The sequence below is a fragment of the Equus asinus genome, chromosome 5 (genome assembly GCF_041296235.1).
Source record: "Equus asinus isolate D_3611 breed Donkey chromosome 5, EquAss-T2T_v2, whole genome shotgun sequence".
NCBI classification, from domain to species: domain Eukaryota; kingdom Metazoa; phylum Chordata; class Mammalia; order Perissodactyla; family Equidae; genus Equus; species Equus asinus.
This window is the reverse complement of record NC_091794.1, coordinates 111,902,217-111,927,068: the sequence shown is the minus strand read 5'-3', so window position 1 is coordinate 111,927,068 and position 24,852 is coordinate 111,902,217. Positions and strand designations below refer to the sequence as shown.

At 57.8% G+C, this 24,852-nt stretch overlaps 1 protein-coding gene across 3 annotated transcripts in view; it reads left to right on the top strand.

The window, feature by feature from the left end:
* The window catches only part of PRDM16 (PR/SET domain 16), a 344,072-nt gene that overhangs the window by 296,301 nt on the left and 22,919 nt on the right, over window positions 1-24,852 (top strand). For all 3 annotated transcript variants that reach the window (XM_044769524.2, XM_044769523.2, XM_044769522.2), the window contains exons 5-9: window positions 7,710-7,812; window positions 14,098-14,311; window positions 16,247-16,394; window positions 16,968-17,121; window positions 21,792-23,208. In XM_044769524.2, coding sequence (XP_044625459.2) covers window positions 7,710-7,812; window positions 14,098-14,311; window positions 16,247-16,394; window positions 16,968-17,121; window positions 21,792-23,208 — 2,036 coding nt within the window. The remainder of the gene's footprint in view (window positions 1-7,709; window positions 7,813-14,097; window positions 14,312-16,246; window positions 16,395-16,967; window positions 17,122-21,791; window positions 23,209-24,852) is intronic.

The window sequence follows — 24,852 nt, the reverse complement described above, 5'->3', positions numbered from 1 at the left end:
CTCGAGGAGTGGAGGAGGGGCGCTCCGAACAGCCTGGGCTCCCAGATGTTCCTGTGTCTTCGGAGAGACCCACACATCCATGGGGCTTGGAGGTCAGGGACTGTCATCAACCTCAGCCTGTCACGGCCTTTACGGGTGGCCCGCATGGTGCGTCCAGATGGGCCCTGGGAACAGATGCAACCCGCCCAGCCGTGGGGGCTCTGAGCAGCTGGCGGCTCTCCAGCTCATGTCGCGGGCACTCGGGGAGCCCAGACGCTGGCAGCACAGCACAAGGACGACTCTGTCCGTCTAGCCAGGCCTCGTTCTCCTTGGAGCCAGACTGCTGGCCACGTGCCCCCCTCCCAGCCTCACCCAGCGTGCCCTGGGACAGGCACATGTGCTCTTCTGCAGCAATTTGGGGCAAGAGAAGATGGATGTGATAAAAAGTGAACCCCAGGGCTTGAAAGAATTCAGCAAATGTCCATCAGGTTCCCCGGAGGACCCCAGCGTGCTGCCTCCTAGCAGTGGAAGGGCAGTCACGGAGGCCCTGACGGCCCTCCTTCCTAGGCAGCGGCACCTCCAGTTCCATGTGAACTGGGCTGTCTTTTCCACAGACTGGGTCACCTCCATGGCCATGGGAATGCAGTGCTGCGCTCATGGCCCTGTCTCTGGGTTCTCATCTGCGCTGCGAGACCCCCTCTTGGTGCCCTGTGGCTCTGAGGGTTTTCTGCCCCAGCAGACCTCGCAGAGGGGTGACCAGCCTGTCACTCTGCCCGCTCCTCCAGCACCTGCCTCCACCCTCCTCCCCATGGCTCCAGATCGGGGAGCCCAGGGCAGCAGAGGCCAAGATGGGCCATGAATTTCCTCCTGGCCCCGGCCCCATCCCCTAAAAGGTAACTGTGGTTTGCTACACGCGTGGAGCCCACAGATGGTCCACAGAGGCAACACAGGCTTTAGGGCGGCCCAGCTACTAGGAGGAAAGCGTCCACTGCAGACAGCTGGGGGGACCCAGTCTTGCTCTGGGGTTTTGGGGGGATGGTCAGATCATGGCCGTAGAGCCTGGGGTGCCTTGATTTACCTTCCCACAGCTCAGCCTGAGCGGAGGGCAGGGAGGAGCCCACGGGACTCAGCTCACTTCGGGTGGCGGCCCCCCGGCCCTCCTTGCCGCCGTCTCCTGCTTTTCCTTTTCGGGAACTCAGACACTCAGATCATGCCAGGGTGGTACTTTCTGCAATTAGGAGTGAATGCGTTGGTTTGAAATGTTTCGGGAGACACAGACTCTGTCCCTGGATTTGTTTGAATGTTGAGAAGGAAAACAAGAGCTTGGGGATAAAGTGCCTGGTGGAGGAAGCGGAGGTGGGAAGAGGCCAGTTCACAGTGCGGCTCTTTCTCTCGGCCCCACGTCCCTCAACAGGGCAAGGATGTCGGTGGCAGGATGGCACGTGGCCAGTGAGGCTGAGGATGGTGTGACATGATGCTGGGGTCACACACATGTTGGGGAGCATGACTTGGGGCTGCAGACACCACCCCCCCCGCCGGTATGCACCTCAGAGAGGCTGCGGGTTCACGCTGCCCTCCAGGGCTGGCCGGGTGTCAGGAAAACCTGCACCCACCAGCACATTCCGCGGGCAGAGTGCGGGACTCAGCCTGAGCAGAGGGCCGGTCTCCCCAAAGTGGAAGCAGACAGAGGCTGATCTTGGCCGAGTGTGTTAAGCAAAGGCATTTCGTGAGCAGATCAGCAGACTGATAACCACGCAGCGCCATGTCGATGAGGCCAACGCTTGTTCCTAATGAAAACCTGGTGCTTCCCGGGCCAAGGCGCGGCCGCGGGCGCAGGGCGTGTTCCTTCTGCTTCCCTTTCCTGGGCCCCATGTGGACCCCTCTGTCCGTCAGGGCTGTGACCTGCCAGATCTGCCAGGGCTGGGGCTTTAAACGAAGGGCACAGACATCCGCCACCCTGCTCTGACACGTCGCGGGGACGGTTCCTTATTCCCTCTGCTTTCATTCCTCACAAGCTTTTAAATTAAAATTCTAAGTGAATTGGCCGGTTTAAATGGTAGCTTCCAATTAGATACAATTTTCCCTTGGGACATGAGATGGGCAGGGGATTCGTTTTAGCATTTCTTCACCGGTTTACAAAAGACTTAAAAATACGTCAAATTTGTTTTGAGCCAGAAAGCCGTCGCATTTTACAGTGCCCTCTTGGGAGCAAACTGGCCCTCTTTTTGGCAAAGAACAAGATACAAATTCAACCACGCCGTCACAATACTGGCTACAATCATTTGTCAGAATTTATATTCTTTTCCTTCTTGACCAAATGAGATACTTTATTAGAAGAAGCCATTTAAGAATGATGAAGACAATTTAACTGTGACCAGTAATTTATATTTATATATGTGTATAAATAATATCCAGATCCAAACCGTACAACTAAGAAAGAGATAAGTATAAAGAATTTTTTTTTAATTTGAGCTGCTAGAAGGTGACAGAATCTATAGCAGCAAAACGGAAAGATTTAAGCACAAGTTGCTTCAGCCACGTTTGGGAAGAGAGGAAGGGGGCAAATGCCATGGGGAACGAGCCTTCTCCTCTCTCGGCCAGAGGAAAGGAGTGCCAGCTTGTCCCTGGGGCCTGCGGACGGTACCAACTCCAGAACCGCTGTCCCCTGCTTCTGCCCAGCTCTGAAAAAAGAAGGCAACCAGAGCAGGCCAAGGGAAGGTTCCCGCAGTGAAGCAACAGACAAGGGCAGAGAGAAATAAGGACCTCTGCCCGAACCCTCAGCAGCTCCACGCTGTCGCTGCTGGATCCTGGAACATCAGCTAGGTTGTTTTTTAAACTCCAAATGCACAACCCTTCAGCCAGTCTCAGGGTTCCAGAGTCCACAGACTTTCCCGGAGAGAGATGGCCCGCAGCTTGGGGACAGCAAGTAGTGAAGATAAACAGTGACACTTCCCGAGTCCTTGAAGCAATGAGGCAGACTGGGACCCGCCAAACCTCTTTGGGGATCCCCCAAGAGACAAAAAATCCCCAGGGATAACCCTCAGACCAACATCCTTTCTCAAAAGGACAAGCAAGAGGCAGACCGGGCGAATTTACTTGTCAGCAACCATCTTAGAGAAATTCAAATTCCCCTCGCGGTGCTTCTCTTTTGTGAAAAGCCCCTCACGCACAGTACCAAGAGCCTTCACAAATCAAGCACAATTGAATTCCAAATCCAGGATGGAGAGAGAGCGATGTTTTTAAAGATCAGCACCCGGAAAGATATTTCACATATTTTACTCAAACACTCCTTTAAAGTTTCTCAAACCAGTAAAACGGGGAAAAGAAGCAGTCCGGTTCACTTGATCACTTTCGTGTTTTTGAGAAAACCGTTTGTTCCAGGGAGCGGGGCAAGGGCTGCAGCCAGTGCTCTAGCCACGGCATTTAGTCTGCAATCCGGTCCCTTCTATGCAGTGTCACGGGGATGGAGTTTTTCATCTATTTAAATCTTAAATTTCTAAGAGTAAGTAGGAATGCAAATTGTGGAACTTAAACCTTCGTTTTCCAAAATAGCATCTCTCCTTGTGAATTGATTTGATATTAAAAAACAAAATCAACAAACATAAAGAACCCTAAGAAGAAAAATCCGAAACTGGCAGCCGTTATAATTTTTAAATATTTCTATCTTTAAGAATATTGTGGGGGGGGGGGAATGTTCATTTTTATAAAAGTCTCCGTCTAAACGAACATGGCCTGTGCTAAATCCAGCTTTTCTCAGGCACTTTCTCTTCCTTTTGTTGAGAACGTTTGTCATTGATTTGTCCCAGGGCTCCTTCATCTACATGGATGGAGCACCTCTGTGTGTCTGGAGAGCCGTAAAAGGGCAAGAAAACGGCAAATGCAGTTGTAACTCTGAGGAGCTGTTTTTGGGGCTGTTCACCCATGTCCACTGAAGTCATGGTCACTACAAAGAGAACCTGAGATGTTGAAACAAGGGTTTAACTTCAGACCCGTCTGTTTGGCAGCCTTATTTTTAAAGCTGTGCGGAGCAGACATTTATGAGGCTAGTAAACTCAGCTGTTGTGGCATTTCCTCACCCTCAGATCCTGAAACCAGAGGGAAAATTCCAGCTCAGCCTTGCCGGCACAACACCCACAGCCTGGGACAGTTTGAGTAGTGCAGGGGATGCAGCTGTTCAGAAAGGGTGCAAGGACTTCCATGCTGTCACTTAAGTAAATGCCTGTTCTGGGCTCCTTTCCTGCAGCTGAGCCTGGGGACGCAAGGGCATCAGAGACGAGCTCTCTTTTTCCTTGAGGAACGGACTTGTCTCTCCCCTCTCCTCAAAACTCAAGGCTCAGCGTATCCACGATGCCAACTTGGCCTTCGGGTCTGAATGTGTTCGAACAGCGGCACACAATGAAAGGAAGGTTATAAACCGACTTCAGGAATGTGTAAGGGGCTGCAATAATAATTTATTACAGGCTCGAACGGAAGGGGCCCGGCTGGGGACAGTAAATGCACGGTTTGTACCGCCTCAGGCCTCAGCAGCTCCCACCGAAGCACGCCCTTTGTCCCGGGAAGTCGCCCGACCCCGCGGACCAGGAACGGCGGCTTTCTCAACGCGCGGCCGCTGATAAGGCCTTTGTGCCGTTGGAAACGGGCCTGAAAACGCGGCCGCTGTCGTGTGGACCACGGCCGGCCCGGAGGACCTCCGCGCCCTGGCGAACGCGGGGCCAGCCGAGTTTGCGAACGTTTGCGGCGATTCCACCGCACGCCTCGCCCCCTCCTCCAGGTGGAGGCAGGTCGGGCACACCCCCCGGCCCCGCCCCGGGGCCTTGCGATTAGCACTAATAGCGATTAATACCGTCTACGGCTCAAAGTCCAGGGGGCCACCGCTGCCGGCCCGCCGCCCTCCTGTCCTGCGCTCGTGCCCCCGCCAGGCGCCCGGGGGCGGCCGTCCTGTGGGTCCCAGGCCGGGGAGGGGGCGCCCGGGGCGGCCGTCTTGTGGGTCCCGGGCCTGGGAGGGGGCGGCCGTCCTGTGGGTCCCGGGCAGGGGAGGGGGCGCCCGGGGCGCACAAACCTACTCCCCTCGGCCCAGCGTGCTAGACCCGGGCAGCTCCGGGGGCTGCGTCCGCGTCCGCGGGGAGGGTCCCCCGAGAGGCCAGGAGTTCTCAGAGGGCGTAGGAGGAGGAGTCCGGCAGCCCTTGCAGCGAGGTGGAGTGTGGAGAGGTCCCAGGAGGTCGGGGAGCCGTCGGAGCTGGGGGGGCGGGGGGGGGGGGGACCCGGGCAGCCTCGGAGTGCGGGTTCCAGGAGGTCTGGCGGCCCTTGGAGGGGCTTGAAGGAGAGCGTCCGGCGGCCCTAGGAGCCGAGGTGGGGTGTCTCGGAAGAGCCGGTGGCACTCCGGGGGGTGGGGGTCCTGGGAGGCCGTGTGGACCTTGGAGGGGGTCGGAGAAGGAAGGCCAGCGGCCTTGAGGGGCGCAGAGGACGGGGAGGCCGAGGCGGGAGGGCCGCGCCCTGTGCCCGCCAGCCGGGCTGGAACGGGAGCCCAGCAGCCCGGCCCGCGGGAGGACGCGGCTGCCTCGGAGCCGTGCGCGGAGCCGGGGACGCCAGGTCAGAGCGCGCCGCCGGCCTCGCGGGGCGGGGGCGCGGGGCGCAGCCCGGGAGGGACGCTGCGGGCGGGTCCACATTGCCCTCTAACGGGGACCCGCAGAAGCCACCGCCACTCCGGCCGCAGTCGGACCCTTCTTTCCCCAGCCTGCGCACATGGAGCGGCGGCCCGCGGGCGCTGGTGGCGCGGGCGGGCACTAAGCATGCGCTTGCTGGATGCGGTCGCTCGCTGCCAGATGAAGTGCGGTTGTCCTCGCATATTAATAACCCATGACTCACCGTCCCCGGACGGCTCCGCGGTCATCCGGGCTTTGTCAGAGCGTCAGATGCACTTTGGGTCCGATTTTGCAATACAGTGGCTCATCTGATTTTTTTAAAAACAATTATTCAGCCACTGAGTTTTTGGGTAAAATGATACAAAACTGAGATCTTAATAACAATTGGCTTGATTACAGAAGTTAATATGGTCCAGTTTCTATTCCCCGTTTTAAAATCTTTCATTATTTTAGCGACATACCTAAGAATAATTGCCAAGTAAAATTGCAAACGAGTACAGGGAAAAGAAACTTTGCACATTACTAAGGTCTACATGCCTGTGCGCATTTTTCTGCTGTGTTTTCTGCTGTCCTGGAGTCCTGGGAATAACATCCAAGTGGGCATTGGAGACACTGTGGCTTTCTGTGTCTTTTGAGAGTTCGTTGGTATCGTTCAGAGTTAGTAGGGACTGGTGGTATGTGAGGGAGTCCACAACTGGACCGGGCCTGGGGAGAGGAGGAGAGCTCAGTCTTCCAGATGTTTGGGGGGGCAGGGAGGTGGGCAAGCTGTGTGCCCAGCTCAGTCGGGAGCATGTCCAGCTGCTGCTGGGAAGCCTGACCTGACCCTTGACCACTAGGCCTTCCGTGAGGAGGATGACTCTGGAGGACTGCGGAGGGGGAACGGCCTGGAGAAGCCTCAGCCCCCCGGGGTCTCCCAGGGTAGATGAATTTGTCTTGGGTCTTTCTCTGGCCTCCCAGCCAGTCCTGTGGCCGGAGCTTCAGGCTCCTGGAAGCTCCTTGGTTTTTGTTAACCCAATAGAGACCCAAACACCCATGTGCCGGAGTGGTTGGCAGTGGACTGGCCTGAGAGAGAGGCACCCCACAGTCTGACCTTTCCAGGTTTAAGATGCAGGATTCCCTGGTGTCAGCCCTGCTCACGTGTGGAGTGGGTGCCCCCCCCCCACCTGGAGGATCTGTGTCTCTGGTCTCCAGAGAGTGCAGGGGGGGTCCTAGGCAAGATGTGGCAAAAGCAAGGAAGGCCCCAGTTGTGTCCCAAAGTCTCCCAGAACTTTGCAGCCTGTTCCCTGGGCTCCAACCCAGATGGCCCCTGCCCCGCTGACCCTCTGAGTTGCTGGAGTTTTCTAGATCTTGGCCACCACCTCCAATGCAGACGCTCCTTTTTCAGGAGACACGTGGGCAAGCTATGGTGCCGCTCAGAGTATTGAGGCCGGATCTTCCAAATTTAACTCCCTAGACCTCAGAGCCTGTTCCAGGCTGCAGAACCCACCCTCAGCCCCTCCCCGCTCCTCCCTGCTTTCAGGGGTGTCCCCATCGCAGGCCCCCAACTGCCGCTGGCACCAAGCCTGCTGCAGGCACACAGTCCCCTCTGCCTCCCCCTGAGGATGGCACCCACGCTCATGTGAGACTCACAGCCTGGTGTCCTGGCCCCGGGGACCTCTCTCTGAGTTCATGGCCTCTTTCATAAACATTCAGATTCACCCTCTAGACCCCAAGCCCCCCACCCAGAATGGCAAGGGGTGTCTCACATACACATCGACAAAAGGAACCTGAGAACCAACCCAGGCCGGGCTCTTGGAGAGAGCCGCTGTCCCCAGTCCATCCCTCTGGGACGCACCCTGCTTGGGGACTTTGGGCTAATCCTTGCCGATTTAATTTTGCATCCCCTATACCAGTATCTAAAAACTGGATAACACCAATTTAAAAGGGCCTGTAGTCATTTTGAGCATATTCTGCAAACTTCCGAGGGGAGCCCCTTAGCAGCAATCACAAGGCAGGTCAAGCGGCCTGTGGGCTGGGCGTGCACAACGCGGCTTTCAGAGCAACAAGGACGGCTGCGCTCACCCTTTCTCTCTGGTTTCTCCATCCTAGATTTATTATAAAGTCATTAAGGACATTGAGCCAGGAGAAGAGCTGCTGGTGCATGTGAAGGAAGGTGCCTACTCGCTGGGGACGGTGCCCCCCAATCTGGATGGTAAGCCCCCACCCTCAGGAGCAGAGGCCCAGGAGCTCCCAAGGCCTCCCATCCCTTCATGCCACATGCGGGGGGCCAAACATCCCTGAGCTACTGCCCATGGCCCTGCTCAGACCCCCTGCGGGTAGAACCAGCGTCCCCTCTCAACCGAAACACTTCTCTTTCCCGTTCCTTGGGTTCCATGAGCTGCCCCCTGAATTCAAGATAGACCCTCAGACCACATGGGTGAATGGATGTCGTGTTGCCTTATATCTTTGTAGCGGTCGAGTCCTGGGGGATTCTTAAAAACTGTCTTATTATCAGTAGCAGCAGCATCTTTTGCTCTTCCCACTAGTTAAAAAAAAAAAAAAAACAGTTTTGTGGGTTCGAGACATTGGCGCCCTAGAGCTCTGTGCCACGGGAGAAGTTTCCCTCTCGTTTACTAGAGGGCCAAGACGGCATACACGTCGTGGAAGGTAATACCCATCTGTAGTTAGCAGCCAAAAGCCCAAGAGAAATGTTAAGGGAAAATTTACTTAGTGAGAGGGAAAATTTACTTGGTGAGAGGGAAAATGTAAGCCTGCGGGTGGGTCTCATAGTGGTATGGTGCATCGGAGCTCTTCCACCAGGACTGTGGGAAGCGCTCTGAATGCCCTTTCCTCTGGATTCATCCCTGGTCTTTGTCCAGTAGACGTGCTTTTCTTCCTTGTGCGTCCACACCCACGTCCTTCTCAAAGGGTCTTGAGAACACTCCAGTCTCAAATAGGCTCGGATTTCTGAAATACACATTTCTTTTCCTTCATCCACGTTGTGAAGCAATGTGCCCATTCGCTTGGGGATTCTGGAACAGTTGTGAGTGGCAGAGGAAAGTTGGTTCGAGGCACGCTGCATTAGCAACAGAGGGTTGGCCCTTTAACCACCTGGGTGCCGCTGCTGAGCAGATGGCGTCTTTGAACGAGACCCACAAGTGGACAGAAAAGTAGTCTCCCCTTCTAGCTGTGTCCGAAGCTAACAATTCTGCTCGCGCTGGAGGAAGGGGGGTGGCTGATTTTTCCCTTCCTGTCTTGCTTTCCCTCCCCTCCAACATGCCAAGGATGAATGCTTAATGCCACTAACAGCAAGTTTCTCTAAGGAGCCACTCTAATGTCATGGCATGGAGTGGCCTTGGCTGGGCCAGGGAGCTGGGCATCGGAGTTAGCAGGAAGCCTCCGAGAGTCAACACAGAGATTTCTGCCTTAATTGACCCTTTTGGTCCCCGGGCGTGGCCTAGCATTGAGGGTCCTCTCTGATGCAGCCATAGTTCATGTTCCAAAGGCATTCACCACAGAAGCACGATTTTATGAGCTGGGTCCCATCCGTGCTCTTGTCTAAAGTTTGGTTTTAATTAGACCGTCAAGAAAAGAAAAATAAATGGCTGAGTCTGGGTAACAGGGGATGGTCTCATTTTCCTTAAAATAATTGTTGAAAAGACCTATGAATCTTAGATAACACACGAGAACTCGGAAACATAAACCCACTCAACTCAAGGAGAGAGCTCAGCGAGGCTGTTTCATTTCTGTAACGAAATTTCTTTCTTCCAAAAGGTTTTAAAAACCTTGGTTCCAATTTCCCCTCCGACCCCGGATCCTAAGTAACCTGGGTCTGCGTTTTCCTAATAACGTAGCCAACGTTTGTGGGCTAATTGCCTTCCACACACAATAGTCCAAGAGCAAATGTTTGACTTCCACGCACTTTGCTGTCAAGATCGTTCTTCTGCCCCCCGACAGCCACCCCCCGCCCCAGTTAAACTCTGACTCACACAGAAAGAAAATGCAAAAATGTTCCTCACTAAGATAATTATCATAAAAAATCTTTTATCCCGGCCCCGGCTGAATGCGTCGGCCCCTTATCACGGCAGGAATTTGGAGTGGCTCTTGAGCGCTCCTGAGCCTCCAGTCTGGTAGATTAGCATGTAGATGCCACATAATTGTGTCCCCCTCAGCTCTCGGAAGCCATTAGGCACTGATTTATTTTCCTCTTACATCCCTGCTCTGCCGTGAAGAGTTGCTGATGGAACTTCAGACGGACAAGCGAGGTGTGCAGATTTGACAAACGAGACGTGGGCTGCCACGCGTTGGTCTAGTTTGGTTTGGGTAGAAGAGAGGGCTCTGCCCCACCCCCGGCCCCCTGCGTGCCCCCACCGGATTCCCGTGGAGAGGATTCAGCTTGATTCACAATTTTTCGTGCCCTTGTTGGGGGCAGGGGGCTTTGCCGGGGACAGTGTTCAGGTGTCGTGGAAGAAACGAGGCCCTGGTTTGCCAGCTCACTGGGGAGAGAGAGCCCGGGTCCTGCCCCTCTGGGGCTGCAAACGCTCTTTCCAGCCTGCAGCTTTGTAAAGAAATGCAGGTCCAGTGTTCCAATAAGTGGTTCAGAGCAGGGGAAGCCACTTTCAGACTCATTAGTTCCAGCGACTTTTTATTTTGTTTTTACTCTTTCAATGGAGAGGGGAAAGATTTCTCTTTCAGGAGAACTTCTTGCTCTTCGAAGAAAATAAAGAAAATCATTTCCATTCAAATATGCTTTTCTTTTGAGAAAGGCTCAAAATGATTAACTTTTCCCCTCTCCAAAAAAGGTCAAGAGGATGTAGTGTATTGTGTATAAAGCACGTGAGACAGACAGATAATATAATATAATATGATATAACACAATATAATATAATGTAACAGAATATAACCAGGATGTAACATACTCTTTTAGTATTTCTTTAAAATGGAATGGCTTGTGCTGGGAAAATGAAAACCACGTGGGCTGTGCGTGTCCTTGCTGCCCGCATCCAGCGTGCCCCAGGTGTGTGTTCAGTGCCAGCCTTACCTGCCTGGAAGTCCGCAGGAACACCTGTCCACACCCCAGCAGGAGTGGGCAAGGCTTAGATTCGTCCTGTCCCCAGCTCTGTCCTCCGATCAGGGTAAACCCGGGTCCATGGTGGGACGGGGAACGGAGGAAGAGGGTGACATTTATCTCCACGGTTGGTTCCATCTCCTCCAAGGCACCCTCGAATGCCGTCAGAGTGAAAAATCAGGCTGAATTTTCATTCCAAATCCAAATTTCACATCAAAACTGGAAAAATAAGTTGGTCAGTGTTATTGGATGGGTGGGGTTGGCATTTTTTCTTGTCTTTGTTTTCAAATTTCGACTTCTGTGGTTGTTCTTAGTTTGGTCCAGAAAGACTAAAATACAAATTGCATTTCTAACTTAATCATGATGCCGTGGGAGGGCTCCACCTCAGCCTCATTCCAGCCCAGGACGTCAGAATAAACCCGCAAGAGCAGTTTTGTGGGGTCTGTGCATCCAGCTCTGCTCTGAAATGGGACTCTCGGCCCTCGGCTAGAAAGGAAATCCACACCACGCACGGTGCATTTCTCACACCCGCAGTGGGAAGTCGGGGCTCCACCACCCGTTTCCTGGAGACCCCACAGTACAAAGGCTCCAGTTCCACGGCTCTGCCACTTCCACTCAGTGCTCCAGGCAGGTGACTCAGTGTCTTCCAGCCTCAGTTTACCAATTATGAAGAGGACGTAAAAATAGTCCCCCTCCGTGTGCATGCATTGTCAAGAGGCTTAGATGTGAGAATACTGTAAAGTTCTCAGGACAGTGCCAGCCATGTGGAGGCTCCTCAGACCTCGGGCATTCACGTTATTAGTCACACTATTTCACAGTAGACATTTTCCTGAAAAGGGTTTGCGTTCTTGGTTTCTATTGTAAAGGCAGGCTTCGTGGACTTGCCGGCTGGTTATTCTGTAAAGTGCATCATCGCTGCCCACCTCCCGCATCCCGTGGATCATATTTGGGGCTCCACCCTGGCACCTGAGCGCCGGCCCTGTGCCTTGATGGGTTTTGTTTTCGAATCTTCTCTGACTTTGCTCTCCCGTCGGCCTTGGGGCCCCTCGCCCCTGTTCCTTCTGCCCAGCCACTCTGTCCATTGGTGGGAATGCCAGGGTCCTGCTGGCCACTGTGTTTGCAAATGCTCGCTTAAGGGTCCCTGGTGTGGCGTCCTCTCTGTCTCCTCCATCCCCGAGTCCTGTGGTTTGTGTGGGCCGGCTGCACAATGGACTGGAAGGAGGCGAGAAGGCCAGCGTCTGGGGAGACGTTCGGGAGGGAGCCTTCCAAGTCCCGGAGGCCCAAGCTCAGGCCCCTGCACCCACTCACGGCCCCAGAGCAGGGCTGGGTGTTGTAACCTGACTCCCCAGACGCTGAGTGCGAGCTGTTTTTTCCCTTCCTCTTCTTGTTTTTCTCCAAACAAGCGCTTTCTTGACAGCAGACTCCCATCAGAGAGCTGGCGGGGACGCCCGGCCTCAGGCTGCGTCTGCCCAGCGCAGGAGCCTGCCGGGCCTGCCCCATCCGCACACGTCCCCAGGCAAAGACGTGAACAAAAGTCACAGTTAGTGATTCGGTGCTTGTGAATCCAAGGGTGTCGGCCAGCGCCCAGGGGGCTTGGCCAAGGGCACCTAGAGCAGCTCCTACAGAAAGGTCCCCTTGGGCGTCAGAGGGTGCTGGGTGCCCACCAGTGGGGATGCTGGGTGTGGCCAGACACCCAGAGCAGTGTCTCCGCCCTTAGGCTGGGGGAAGCTTCCGGTCCCTGGGAGGTGGCCCTCCCTCTCCCCAGCCCGCAGTGCCCAGGCTGCAGAGCTGCCCACCCTCTGCTTAGCACTGGGAAACAGTTACCGTGGTCTCTATGGCACAAGGAGGGGCCGGGGCAGCCCCCGTCCCCCTTCCCCCCACCGCCCCACCTCCTTGTCTCCTCCACCCCTTAGGTCAGGTCCTGTTGGTCAGCATTCAATCCGAAGTTATTAAGGCTGTGCTCAGTGCTGGGCGGGGTCCTCGTGCGTGTGCACACACACACACACACACGCTGAAACACATGCACACAAAGACACATACTCACACTCAAACGCACAGTCACAGGTGCACACACTCATCCACACTCACAAACCTTCACTCTTGCACACAAATGTGTGCATACCATCCCACCCACATTCACACAAGCACACACTAACACACGCACACAAGTACAATCACGTAACACCTGCACATTGACACACAAATACACACACACATATTCACGCATGCACAACTGCATACACATTTACACAGACACACAAATGCACACGAGTGCATATTTGCACACAGATGTGCATGCATTCACACATATACACACACTCAACACCTAACACAGTCAACCACGCACACGAACATGTATACTTAACATTTCTGTGCATTGCTCACCTAGCACACAAATGTGCACACGCGTGTGCACAGAAACATTCACATGTGCAAAGTAAGCACACACATGAACACACAAAAATGCGCAAATGTACACCTGCCCAAACACTCAGGCACACTTGCCCACAGATGTGTGCTAGTGTGAAGATATGCAAACACAAATTTTCCACACTTGTAGCCACATACAGAAACACACATGCACATTCACACATGTGCACACATACACGTGAATGCATAAACGCACCAACACAAACATGAGGGTAGAGGCACAAAAATGCCTACAAATTCACACAAGGATGCATAGACACAGGTGCAGGTAGGCTCAGATCTCACACCCATGCGCACACAGTTGCACACCCACGCACAAGAAGCACCCATGCATTCACACATTTGCTCACAAGCACACACATGCACACCTTTCAGTTCATTTGCACAAGAGCTTTAGTGCATGTGTTCTCCAGACCTGAGAGGGACCCGGGGTCCACCTCGGGCGGGGATGGGACCCGCTCTGGGGAAGAGCTGCTGTCAGGCGGCCGCCAGCGGGGGGGCCTGGGGAGGGGCCCGGAGGTCGTCCCCCCAGGAAATTTACAGCTCTGGGCTGATTGTTTGGCTTGGCACAGTGGTCAGGATGCCGCCTCGTAAACTTAGTAATAGCTGCCCCTCTTTTAATTTGTTTGACCTTGACGACAATAATTTATGATATGCATTAGAGCTCTGTCGTCTTTTTTCTCCTAATTCATAAACAAAGCACTTGGCCTGGCTTCCTTCTCCGCTCCCTAGTGGGGGCCTTCTCAAGCCCACAACGACCTCGACACAGGGAGGGGCCCAGCGTTTCTCAGTGTTTCTTTTGATGCAGACCTGGGTCCCTGTGGTCTCCACACCCTCTGGGCAGCCACTCCTAGGTCGGGGATGAGGGCAGGAAGGAAGCAGGAGGGGGAACAGCCAGTGGGGGAGGCAGGCCCCACGGTGTCCCGCACCCCCTCGCGGCCCTGGGCCCTGGGGCAGGTCTCAGACTCGCCCACCCGCCTCCTGTCCTCTTTCTTGCAGAGGAGCCCACGTTCCGCTGTGACATGTGTGATGAGCTCTTCCAGTCCAAGCTGGACCTGCGGCGTCACAAGAAGTACGCATGCAGCTCGGTGGGGGCCGCGCTCTACCAGGGCCTGGGCGAGGAGCTCAAGCCGGAGGGCGTGGGCGGCACGGGCAGCGACGGGCAGGCCCACGAGTGCAAGGACTGCGAGCGGATGTTCCCGAACAAGTACAGGTGCTGCCCCTCCCCTCCGCCTGCTCCTCTTCCCTCCTCCCTCCCCAGGAGCCAGTCTGGGACAGCAGGGTCAGCAGCCCTGGGAGCACAGAGGGAGCCTGAGAAGGGCAGAGGTCAGCCCTCATCCCTCAGCCCTGTCCATGCTGGACGCAGAGGACTCCAGGGCCAGCTGGAGACAAGGGTCCCCTCGAGCGCGGCACACCTCAGGGGCAGGTACCCCGGCCCATTCATCTGGCGCTGGGGACAGAGCAGGCCCATGAGCTGGCGGCTGGAGGCCACAGTGCTCCCAGCTCTGACCGTGAAGGCCAGGCCTCCGGTCAGAGCCCCCCCACCCCGGGAGGATCCACGAGTTGCCCTGTTGAGACACCGCTGGCCTGGCCATTCTGCACAGTGAGGGCTGAGCTGTGGGGACAGACTAGAGGGAAGTCAAGAAATGAGGGCCAGACCCCGAGACGTGCAGGGGTCGAGCCCCAGCACTACTTCTGCAGTAAAGTCCGAGACAAGGACGGGGGACAGCAACACCCTGCTGCCCAGGGGTTCGTGGAGTGGCCTGGCCCTCCAGACACGTGAGTGACTCCTTCTCAGACAGTGGTCAGGAGCAGGAGGGGGTACCCAGGAGTCCCCTTATCCCTCCACCCCGGGCACCAGCCTCTGCTCCCCATGGGCAGCACCTGTCTGTCCAGGGAGACTTCACAGACATGGACACAGAGTGCCAGGCCAGCTGTGTGACAACTGGACATGGTCAGCCTAGAGCAGGCCCAAGCTGCCAGGCAGGATTCCAGGGCCCGGCAGGATTCAGGACCTGGGATCTGGGGCCCTGGGGACTGGTGGGATCCCCTGGGCTTCGTGGGGAGAAGCCAGGACACATGGTCCCAGTCCTCTAGGGACCCGTGACCACTTTTCCAGTGTGGGTCCCTCCTCCTGCCTTCGAGAACGTCCTCCAGGACAGCCTGACAAAGTCAGAGTGAAACCCCGTCAGGTCACTAACTGGCTGTGGGACTGGGGGAACTGATGCCAATCCCCCCACGGCTTCCCTGGGGACGGGAAACCCTCCACCCTGAACAGATGACGCAGAAAATAAGCGTTTGGGCAAATCCCGACTGAGGCCCTTGGCGGTAAGCGCTGCTCAAGAGGGTCCGTGTTTTCTTTACATAAACACATAAATCACAATTAACAACAGGGAAAAAGATACAATCTGTGCTGCGCAGGAACCAAGCGTTTCTGATCTAATGGATGGCTGGGCCCCTAATTAACGGGCCGTGATGTATTGCTGCTCTCTTCATGAAGATTAACGGTCATACCTGGGACAGGAGGAGAAGCGGGCTGTCCCCCGAGAGGAGGGGATTAGGAGCTGCTCGTTCATCCAAGTGCCGAGGCCTCTCCCGGGCAGCTGTGCCCTCCCTACCCCATCACATCTCATTTGGAGACCGGCTCATCCACCCCGGCCTACCTCCTTCATGTGTGCGTGGCGGGCTCTCGGCCTGGCCAGGCGGTGTCCTTGGGTTTCCCAGGCCTCACCCAACCCTGGGGCTCATGGCAGTGTCAAAAGCTTCCAGACTCCTTTTTTCTTAGGCCCAAGGTTAGCTTCACTGTTCAGATTGTCTTGAAGAGCCGCTGGGAAGTGAGTTGTGGTCCCGCCCTGCCTCTGGCTGCCTGCAGGGTGGTCTTGGACAAGGGCCTGAGCCCTCTCTGGGCATCGGCTTCTGTCCAGGTACCGGCTGCCTCCCCATCTGATGTGGGAAGACCGTTTCTGCCCCCCCATCTCCTTGCCCCGTCCAGAGAGGAGGTGGGCAGACAAGCTGCGAGGACTCGCTCTGATCCCCCAGCAGGACCTGGTGGGGGTTCCGAGGGGCTGCTGAGAATAGGCCGTGCTGGGTTCAGGGCCCCTCTTCCCGGGTGGTGGGCCCCACGGTGACCCCCGTCCTCTGTGCACAGCTTGGAGCAGCACATGATCGTGCACACAGAGGAGCGAGAGTACAAGTGTGACCAGTGTCCCAAGGCCTTCAACTGGAAGTCCAACCTCATCCGCCACCAGATGTCCCACGACAGCGGCAAGCGCTTCGAATGTGAAAACTGCGTGAAGGTAACTAACATATGTGAGCCCCGCTCTGCGTGCTCACCGGCCCGCCTGCGCCTGCCTCGCCCCTGCTGTAAAAATCCAGATGAAGGGTGGAGAGCAAGTGAGATGCCCGGGAGTCATCCGGCTCCTTCTGTTTCCCGGGAAGAGAGGAAGTGTGCTGGGCCACGCAGCAGGAACGAGGCCTGAGCGGCACCAGACCTGACTCCCCTCCAGGGAGGGCTCCTGCCCCCTGCCCCCCCCCCCCCGATGTGGAAGGTGAGGCTGGCAGGGGTCAGCCTCCCCACCCGCAAGCCATCCCATATCATTGTACTTCAGCTTAAAAACGCTTTCTGTGTTCCTGCCTTGAGCATCCTCGCAGCCACAGTTCTCCTGGGAACTGTTATTGAGGAATCAGAGTCTAGGGGAGGCTGGGCGGCTCCCCTAGGGCTGTCGGGTGGGTCACGGCTCCAGCAGAGAGCTGGTCGGCCAGGCTCGGTGTAGGGAGCAGAACGGCGAGTGAGAGCCCCATCCCTCGACCAGAACTGCCTGGTTAGGGCAGCCAGAGGCGACGCGAGCCCACAGTGTCCGTCTCCCCAGGTGTTCACGGACCCCAGCAACCTGCAGCGGCACATCCGCTCCCAGCACGTGGGCGCGCGGGCGCACGCCTGCCCCGACTGCGGGAAGACCTTCGCCACATCCTCGGGCCTCAAGCAGCACAAGCATATCCACAGCACCGTCAAGCCTTTCATATGTAAGTCGTCCCCAGCCGGGCCGCTCATCTGGGGCAGGCGCTCTTGGAGGCAGGCCCAGGACGGACTCCTCAGCCTCTTGCCCGCCCCTAGGACTCCTGTTTGTTCCAACACTCCTGCTGCCATGTGAAGTCCCGGCCCCATTGCTCTCTGGTGCCACCTTCTCTTCCTTGTACCCTCTCCTTTTGTGATTCAGCTCTCTTGGTCTGGCCTCCCTTTCCCCTACAACCCGCCTTGGTCCCCACGCTTATCCCTCTAGTGGCCAGAGGTGGCAGTGGGTGGTGGGGAAGGACCTGCAGGAGCCAGTGGCCCGCCGTCCCATTCCCGCCCCGCCCCATGTTCATCCAGCGCTGCTCACCCTCGCAGCCTTTGGGGAACCTGGGGCTGCGTGTTCACCGCTGTCCAGGGGCAGGGGTTGGCCATAAGCTGCTGGGCCCCTGTCCCCATGGAGCTTACCCCCCAGTGGAGAAGACAGAGACTAAGCCATATAAATGATAACAGCACATGTGACAGGCCTCAGCCTGGGGGGCAGGAGCCTCTCTAGGTGCCAGGGGGCGGCCCAGGGCGGGGTGGGGGGCCGCTGCCCCTGCGAATACAATGGGAGGCCAGGATGGCCCAGCCTCTGAGGACAAGCAGGAGTGATCCGAGGGGGCGCCTGCGGAGGAGGCGCCGGACAAGGGACTTCCAGCACAGAGGCCTTGAGGCCAGGATCGGTTTAGGGCTTGAGTGAGGAGAAGGAAGAGGAGAGGGGTCAGACATCACAAGGCCCAGGTCCCGGGCACCTTGTGGGCCAGTGCAAGGTCACGACCCCAATTTTCAGTGGGTTTGGAAGCCACTGAAGGTTCCTCTCTGCCTAGCATTGTGCTGAGTCACCATTCCACTCCAGCATTGCGCTGAGTCATCATTCACACGAGATTGTGCTAATTCATGTCACACAAGTTGTGTTGAGTCATTTCACACCAACGTTGTCACTAAGCCATTCACACCAGCGTTGCGCTGAGTCATCGTTTCACGCACATTATCTCACGGCATCCTTACAGAACCGTACAGAGCAGGGCTGCACCATCTCCAGCTGACAGAGAGGGAAACTGAGGCTTAGAGACAAGTGACCAGGCACTGGAGGCCATGCTGCGGAGCCTGAGTTCTAGCCCAAGGGGCCTGGCTCCTGACCCCGGGTCGTGGACCAGGGCCTCTTGGGCTCCAGCACATCAGTGCGAGAGCAGGTGACTCTGCGAGCCTGGGGACTGGGTCAGGGTGTCTTCACCAATGCGGGGGCTGTTCAGGTGCCAGACACCTGCCCCAAAGAGGCCATGCCAACTGGCCAGTCAAGTCTTTGTTGGGTAGCTGGGACTGTGCCCCACTCCTGCCCACTGCCCCCAGCCCAATGTTCCAACTGTCCTCCTAGAAGTGACTCAGACCATAACCCACCTGGGTCACTGGCTCCCCCAGGCGAGGAAGCAAAGCCCTGCCTGTCGGCCCCTCCTCTAGGGCAGTCTTTCTGCTCACCCACCACCTCCTTCACCTGCAGGCCCTGGAAAGAGAGCATCTGAGCAGTGGTGTGGGCAGCCCCACCGCCTGGCTCCAGGGGCAAGGCCCACTCCCTCTGAGGGGAGCTGGGAGGAGGCAAGCTGGGTGGCGGTGGGGCTGGGGGTCGTGACTTTGCCACTGGAGGTGCATGGTGTCCTACTTTCCGGGGATGAGCATCCCAGCAAGTCCCCCTATGGGAGGGGGTGCGTATGTGTGCACCAGATAGTAGCTCAGAGTTTTTAAGCTGAGACTCAGGAAAATTGCATGCAGGCTTAAGAGCTCTTGCCTTGTGGGCATGCACACGAGCTGTGTGAAGTCTCACTGAATCGCGTGGATCACATGAGTTCCAGGAGCTGCCGTTCTCTGGAAGGATCTGAGCCCGCTGTTCCCGCAGCCAGCACAGCCTCCCCTTGTGGAGGTGGAGAGCTTGGGGCAAGCTGGTCGGGTCCTTGCCAGGGGCCAGCGCTCTCCGCCTGCTGCCGGGCTCCACACTCGCCTTGGTGCCTTGGCTTTTGGCTAAGGGGCAAAGCCAAAGAGAAACCTGCGCTTGCCAGGTTGTGTGTGTGAACATTTCGTTCAGAGAGGGTGGCACAAATTCTAGAAGTCAGACATGAAGCACGATCTTGTGCATCCTGTGGCCCACGGGAGGGGGCTGTGGTGAGGCCTGGAGAGAGAGCGCTGCGCACGGGGCGCGGGGGTACCCACATGGCACTTCTAAGAGGAGAGCAGTCGCTTGGAGGCACACAGTTGCCACCAACTAGTTGAAGCCGGATAGTCGCTAGTGTGCACAGACTCTGCATCCACCCCTGGGCGGCATGTGGGTGCACACCCACGGCACCTGTGGATCAGCACCAAAACCTGGCTAGAAGCTCCCGCGCCCCCTCCTCGATGACCAGGGTGGTCAAGTGTGTGCATGTGAGAGAGGGGGTGGGGTATCTGGGCGCACAGGCAGGCAGTCTCCTGTGGGCACTTTCCAGAAATTTTGGAATGTGTGTGTGTGTGTGTGTGTGGTGGGGGAATGTGCATCCACACACAACCTACAAGGAAAAGAAACTGCTGACCGGGACAAGTACTGGCCAGGGCCCCTGTGGGTCCTGGCAGGGCCTGGGCGGCACCCTCCATCAGGCACTGGTCCCCACGTCCAGCTTGCTGTGGGCTGCCCAGGCCTATCCCAGCCCCTGCAGGCAGCCACCTCGCTTTGCCAGCTCTGAGCCAGCTGTCAGCCATCCTAGGTCTGGGACTTGCCTCTCCCGGGACCTCAGTCTCCCAGAGGCCTCTCTGTAGCCCCAGCATTTCTGCAGGAACCCCCCCACCCATCATGTGAGCAGGTGGATGGGAACGGAGGGTTCCCAGGTTCCCTGTGCCCAGGCTTGGCTGCTGGCCTGGGAGGCCCCTCCTGGGAGCTGCCTGGGGTAGGAGACCTGCTCACGGCCAGTTTCCAAGCTCAGGAGGACAGCGGCCACCAACAAGGCACTGACAGAGCCCTGCTGGGGCCGGGGGTATGTCACAGAGCCCTCTGGAGGCTAGCAGAGCCACGGGGGTATTTATAGACCATCCCCGGGGAGCAGCACCTCTGCATTGGCACCTCCCAGAAAGGGCAGATGCCGTTAAATCAGGCAGCACGTTCTCCCCCCAGCCTTGAGAACGTCCCGCCATGCCAGACGACCAGGAAGGCAGAGCCGCTAATATAAATAGATATTGTGATTAAAGAACACAATAATCTCAGGGCCAAAGCTCTTGGCTGGAATAGCGTGACATCAGGCAGTTGAGGATTTGTGGTGAGCAAGAGCCACGCTGAAATCATTGTTTCCACTGGGGCTGCGTTTAGGAAGCAAATTGTCCTGCAGAGAGAGACACACGCAGGGTGTGTGTGCATGCATGCATGCATGTGTGTGTGTGTTCCTCACTTTCTGGTTAGAAAAACAAGAGGAGAAAGAAAGCTGGCGATTTGCAGATACTCCACCACAGGCCATTGGGAAAATGGTGAGACGGGGTCCGCTGGGCCTCGGGTGCTGGTGCTGGGCTCTGGCCGGCGCTGCTGTCTCCTGTCAGGAGCAGAGCAGCCTGCTGCCTCTGCCTCCCAATTTGGGGAAGTGTCACTTTTCTCAAACCTGGAACCAGCGCCTCTCCGCACAGCCCAACTGGGGCTTCCCTCCCATCCCCACCTTCAGGACACCCCCAGACAGTGACCGTGCACCACCAGGAGCGTGTTCCCAAAGCCCACACTCCCTGAGAAGAGCCCGAGTGGGCTGGTCCCCCGGAGGCCTCTGTCTCCTGGGTGTGGGTCGCAGGGCCTGGGACAGAGAGAGGAGGGAGAGAGTTGGGATCGTTTTCAACTTTAGAAAGCTGGAGATACCCTGGGGGGTTGGTGTTTTCCTCTCTCCCCTATGGGGACAGTGTCACCAAGTGGGCAGGCAGGTAGGGCCGGAGTCCCAGGCGAGGTGATGCAGCTGCAGACGGGGCTGCATGCCATGGCGTCACCCAACGCTGGGAGCGATTTCAGAAGACCTTGGACCCCAAACTGCAGACACTCTTGGGGAAGGAGGGCGCCAGCAGTGGCAGCACCCCATTTTCCAACAGAGAAGGTTGAGTCACTGTGAGACCTGCCCAAGCCGGCCCAAGGACCCCAGGGAAGGCACAGACGGTCCTTGCCAATCCATGCTGGTGATCAGAGGGCAGCGCCAGGGTAGAGTGCACTCACGTGTGTATGTGTGCACACACGTGCAGGCACACGGATACAGATGCACACACATAAACACTTGTGCACCGTGCACAACACAGTTGCACCAACAGTGCAAATGCACACACACATGCATACACCAGCACAAGTACATGCACACATGCATACACACGTACAAGCACATATATACTGGCTGCACATGCACACACTCATGCATACAGACGTGTGGCTGCAGACACGCATGTGTGCCCAAATACACACTTGCAAGCACATACAGCCACACATATATACACACTTGCATGCACATGTGCAGGCACACTCATATACACACACACGTGCTCACACACAAGCAGGGGCTGCTCCTGTCACCGAGGCCAGAGGCGCCCTTCATCCTGCTCCCCGGAAACCACAGAGTTTCCCTTAATTTCATATCGTGTTCGTCTTTGCTTTCTGCTGATGTTTTAGGTGAGGTCTGCCACAAATCCTACACGCAGTTCTCCAACCTGTGCCGGCACAAGCGGATGCACGCCGACTGCCGCACGCAGATCAAGTGCAAGGACTGTGGGCAGATGTTCAGCACTACCTCCTCCCTCAACAAGCACCGGCGCTTCTGCGAGGGCAAGAACCATTACCCGCCAGGCGGCATCTTCGCCCCGGGCCTGCCCCTCACCCCCAGCCCCATGATGGACAAGGCCAAGCCCCCTCCCAACCTCAACCACGCCGGCCTGGGCTTCAACGAGTACTTCCCCTCCAGGCCGCACCCAGGGAGCCTGCCCTTCTCCGCGGCGCCCCCGGCGTTCCCCGCGCTCACCCCCGGCTTCCCGGGCATCTTCCCTCCGTCCCTGTACCCCCGGCCGCCCCTGCTACCTCCCACACCGCTGCTCAAGAGCCCCCTGAACCACACCCAGGATGCCAAGCTCCCCAGCCCCCTGGGGAACCCGGCCCTACCCCTCGTCTCCGCCGTCGGCAACAGCGGCCAGGGCGCCACGGCAGCCTCGGGGCCCGAGGAGAAGTTCGAGAGCCGCCTCGAGGACTCATACGCCGAGAAGCTCAAGACCCGGAGCAGCGACATGTCGGACGGCAGCGACTTCGAGGACGTCAACACCACGACGGGGACCGACCTGGACACGACCACAGGGACGGGCTCGGACCTGGACAGCGACGTGGACAGCGACCGCGACAAGGCCAAGGCCAAGGGCAAGGCGGCCGAGGGCAAGGCCGAGTGTGGGGGCGGCACAGCTCCCCCAGGGGCCCCGAACAGCGTGGGCGAGGTGCCCCTCTTCTGTTCCCAGCACTCCTTCTTCCCGCCACCCGACGAACAGCTGCTGACGGCGTCGGGGGCCGCGGGCGACTCCATCAAGGCCATCGCCTCCATCGCGGAGAAGTACTTCGGGCCCGGCTTCGTGGGCATGCAGGAGAAGAAGCTGGGCGCGCTGCCCTACCACTCCGTGTTCCCCTTCCAGCTCCTGCCCAACTTCCCCCACGCCCTCTACCCCTTCACGGACCGCACACTCACCCACAACTTGCTGGTCAAGGCCGAGCCAAAGTCACCCCGGGATGCCCTCAAGGTGGGCGGCCCCAGTGCCGAGTCCCCCTTTGACCTCACCACCAAACCAAAAGAGGCCAAGCCCATCCTGCCCGTGCCCAAGGTGCCCCCGGCGCCCGCATCTGGAGAGGAGCAGCCGCTGGACCTGAGCATCGGCAGCCGCGTCCGAGCCAGCCAGAACGGAGGGGGCCGGGAGCCCCGCAAGAACCACGTGTATGGCGAGCGCAGGCTGGGTGCCGGTGAGGGGCTGCCCAAGGTGTGCCCGGCGCAGCTGCCCCAGCAGCCGTCGCTGCACTACGCCAAGCCGTCGCCCTTCTTCATGGACCCCATCTACAGGTATTAACATGCCCCGCCCTCACCTGCCCTCCCAGAGGGGCCAGCCATGCTGGGGAGCTGCGTAGGGTCAGTGTGTGGGAGAGGCTGCCCTCTTGTGCTCCCCCAAGGTTCGTCCCTCTGCCTTTGCTGGCTTCAGGGGGGTGCCTGAGCTCTCGGGAGGTTCTTGCTGCTCCAGAAGACACTCCTGGCTTGGCCCATTCCTGGGGTGGGCACCAGGCGGGGGCCACTCTTAGGAGGCTGGGGTAGGTCCTCCCGGACATACGCGCTTCCCTTTCGCTGACATCCACTGGGCTACCCCATGCCCTGCCTTGAGCACCTCTGGAGCCTGCGCTCAGACCCACCCCAGAGGCCCTCCCACTGCCTCCCGCTGTCTTCTCTGGACCGACTCTGCCTCCCACACATCTCAGATCCTTGCTCTTTCCTCTGAGCCTCTCTCCACCTCCCTGTGTCTCCGCTTCCCTGTGGCTGCCCTTGTACACCCCCGCCCCGGCTCCCCGGAGCCACAACTAGGGGTTTCTGGTGGCCCAGGGGAAATCAGAGAAGGAGCCACTGGTCCCCAGAAGAAGAGAGGAGGAAGGAAGGAGGCAGGTTTGGAGGTTTGCAAACACTTGGTGTCATGCCTCCGACGGCCCTTCTGGGGAGGAGTGGGCTAACCCCCTCCCCAGTGTCTGGGCAGGGTTAGATCAGAGAGGCTGCTTAGGCGGGAGGGGTCAGACCCTGCCAGCACACGTCCTGGAGGTGTGCACATGGGGGTGCTCGTGAGGGCCTGGAGGTGCCAGGAAACCAACACAGGCTGTTGCAGCACATACAGGCCTACGCCTCTACGTGAGGGAGGGCCTGTGCACTCGCGTGTGCGTGAAGGCACTGGTTTGCGGGCAGCACAGGAGCACGTGGCCACCTTGAGGTCCCCAGTGCTTGCTGTTCCCTGCAGGGCCAGCCACGGCCTGGGGTGGGCATGTGGGTAAGGAGGTCACACCTGCTGAAAGTCCACATGGGAGAGAGTGATGTCAGAGCCAGGCCGAGCTGCCAGGGCGGGGAAGGTGGGCGAGCCTCCTGCTCTGCCTGCCGGCCCAGGATGCCCACACGGGCCCTGCTCTCCACGCTCGACACCGGGGCCCTGGCCGGCCTGAGTCTGCAGCCCATCTGTTTCCTGCTCAGTCCTGAGTCGGCACCACGGAAAACAAGGAAAATGCCCCGTTTGGGTGTTTTTTTTACAAATCCACCATCCATAGATGGTCTGAGAAGGTGGGCTAGGGGCTCGGCAGAGAGGGGTGGCCTTCATCTGTCAAAGGTGGCTTCCCACTTTTTGGGGCAAATGCGTCCATCAAAAAGCGCAGAAGACACTTGCCAGTTAACGTAAGAATCTCCGGGACCCCAGGCGAGGCCAGGAAACAGCTGGGATGTGAGGGAGGAGGCGCCTGTGGGGCGTGCTGCCCCCGTGCAGAGGATGGGAGGGAGTGACTGGAGACTGAGGGACGGAACCTTCCGGCCAGGCCCCCAGAGTTGGAGCCAGCAGGCGTGCGAGGGTCTCAGTTAACCTCGTCCTGCTCCTCCCCGGCTTCTCCAGCCCCCTCCTCCGCCAGCTCCCCGTCCAGCCCGTCCCCACTCTCCTCTTGGCCCTCATCCACCCCTCGTCTGCCCCTG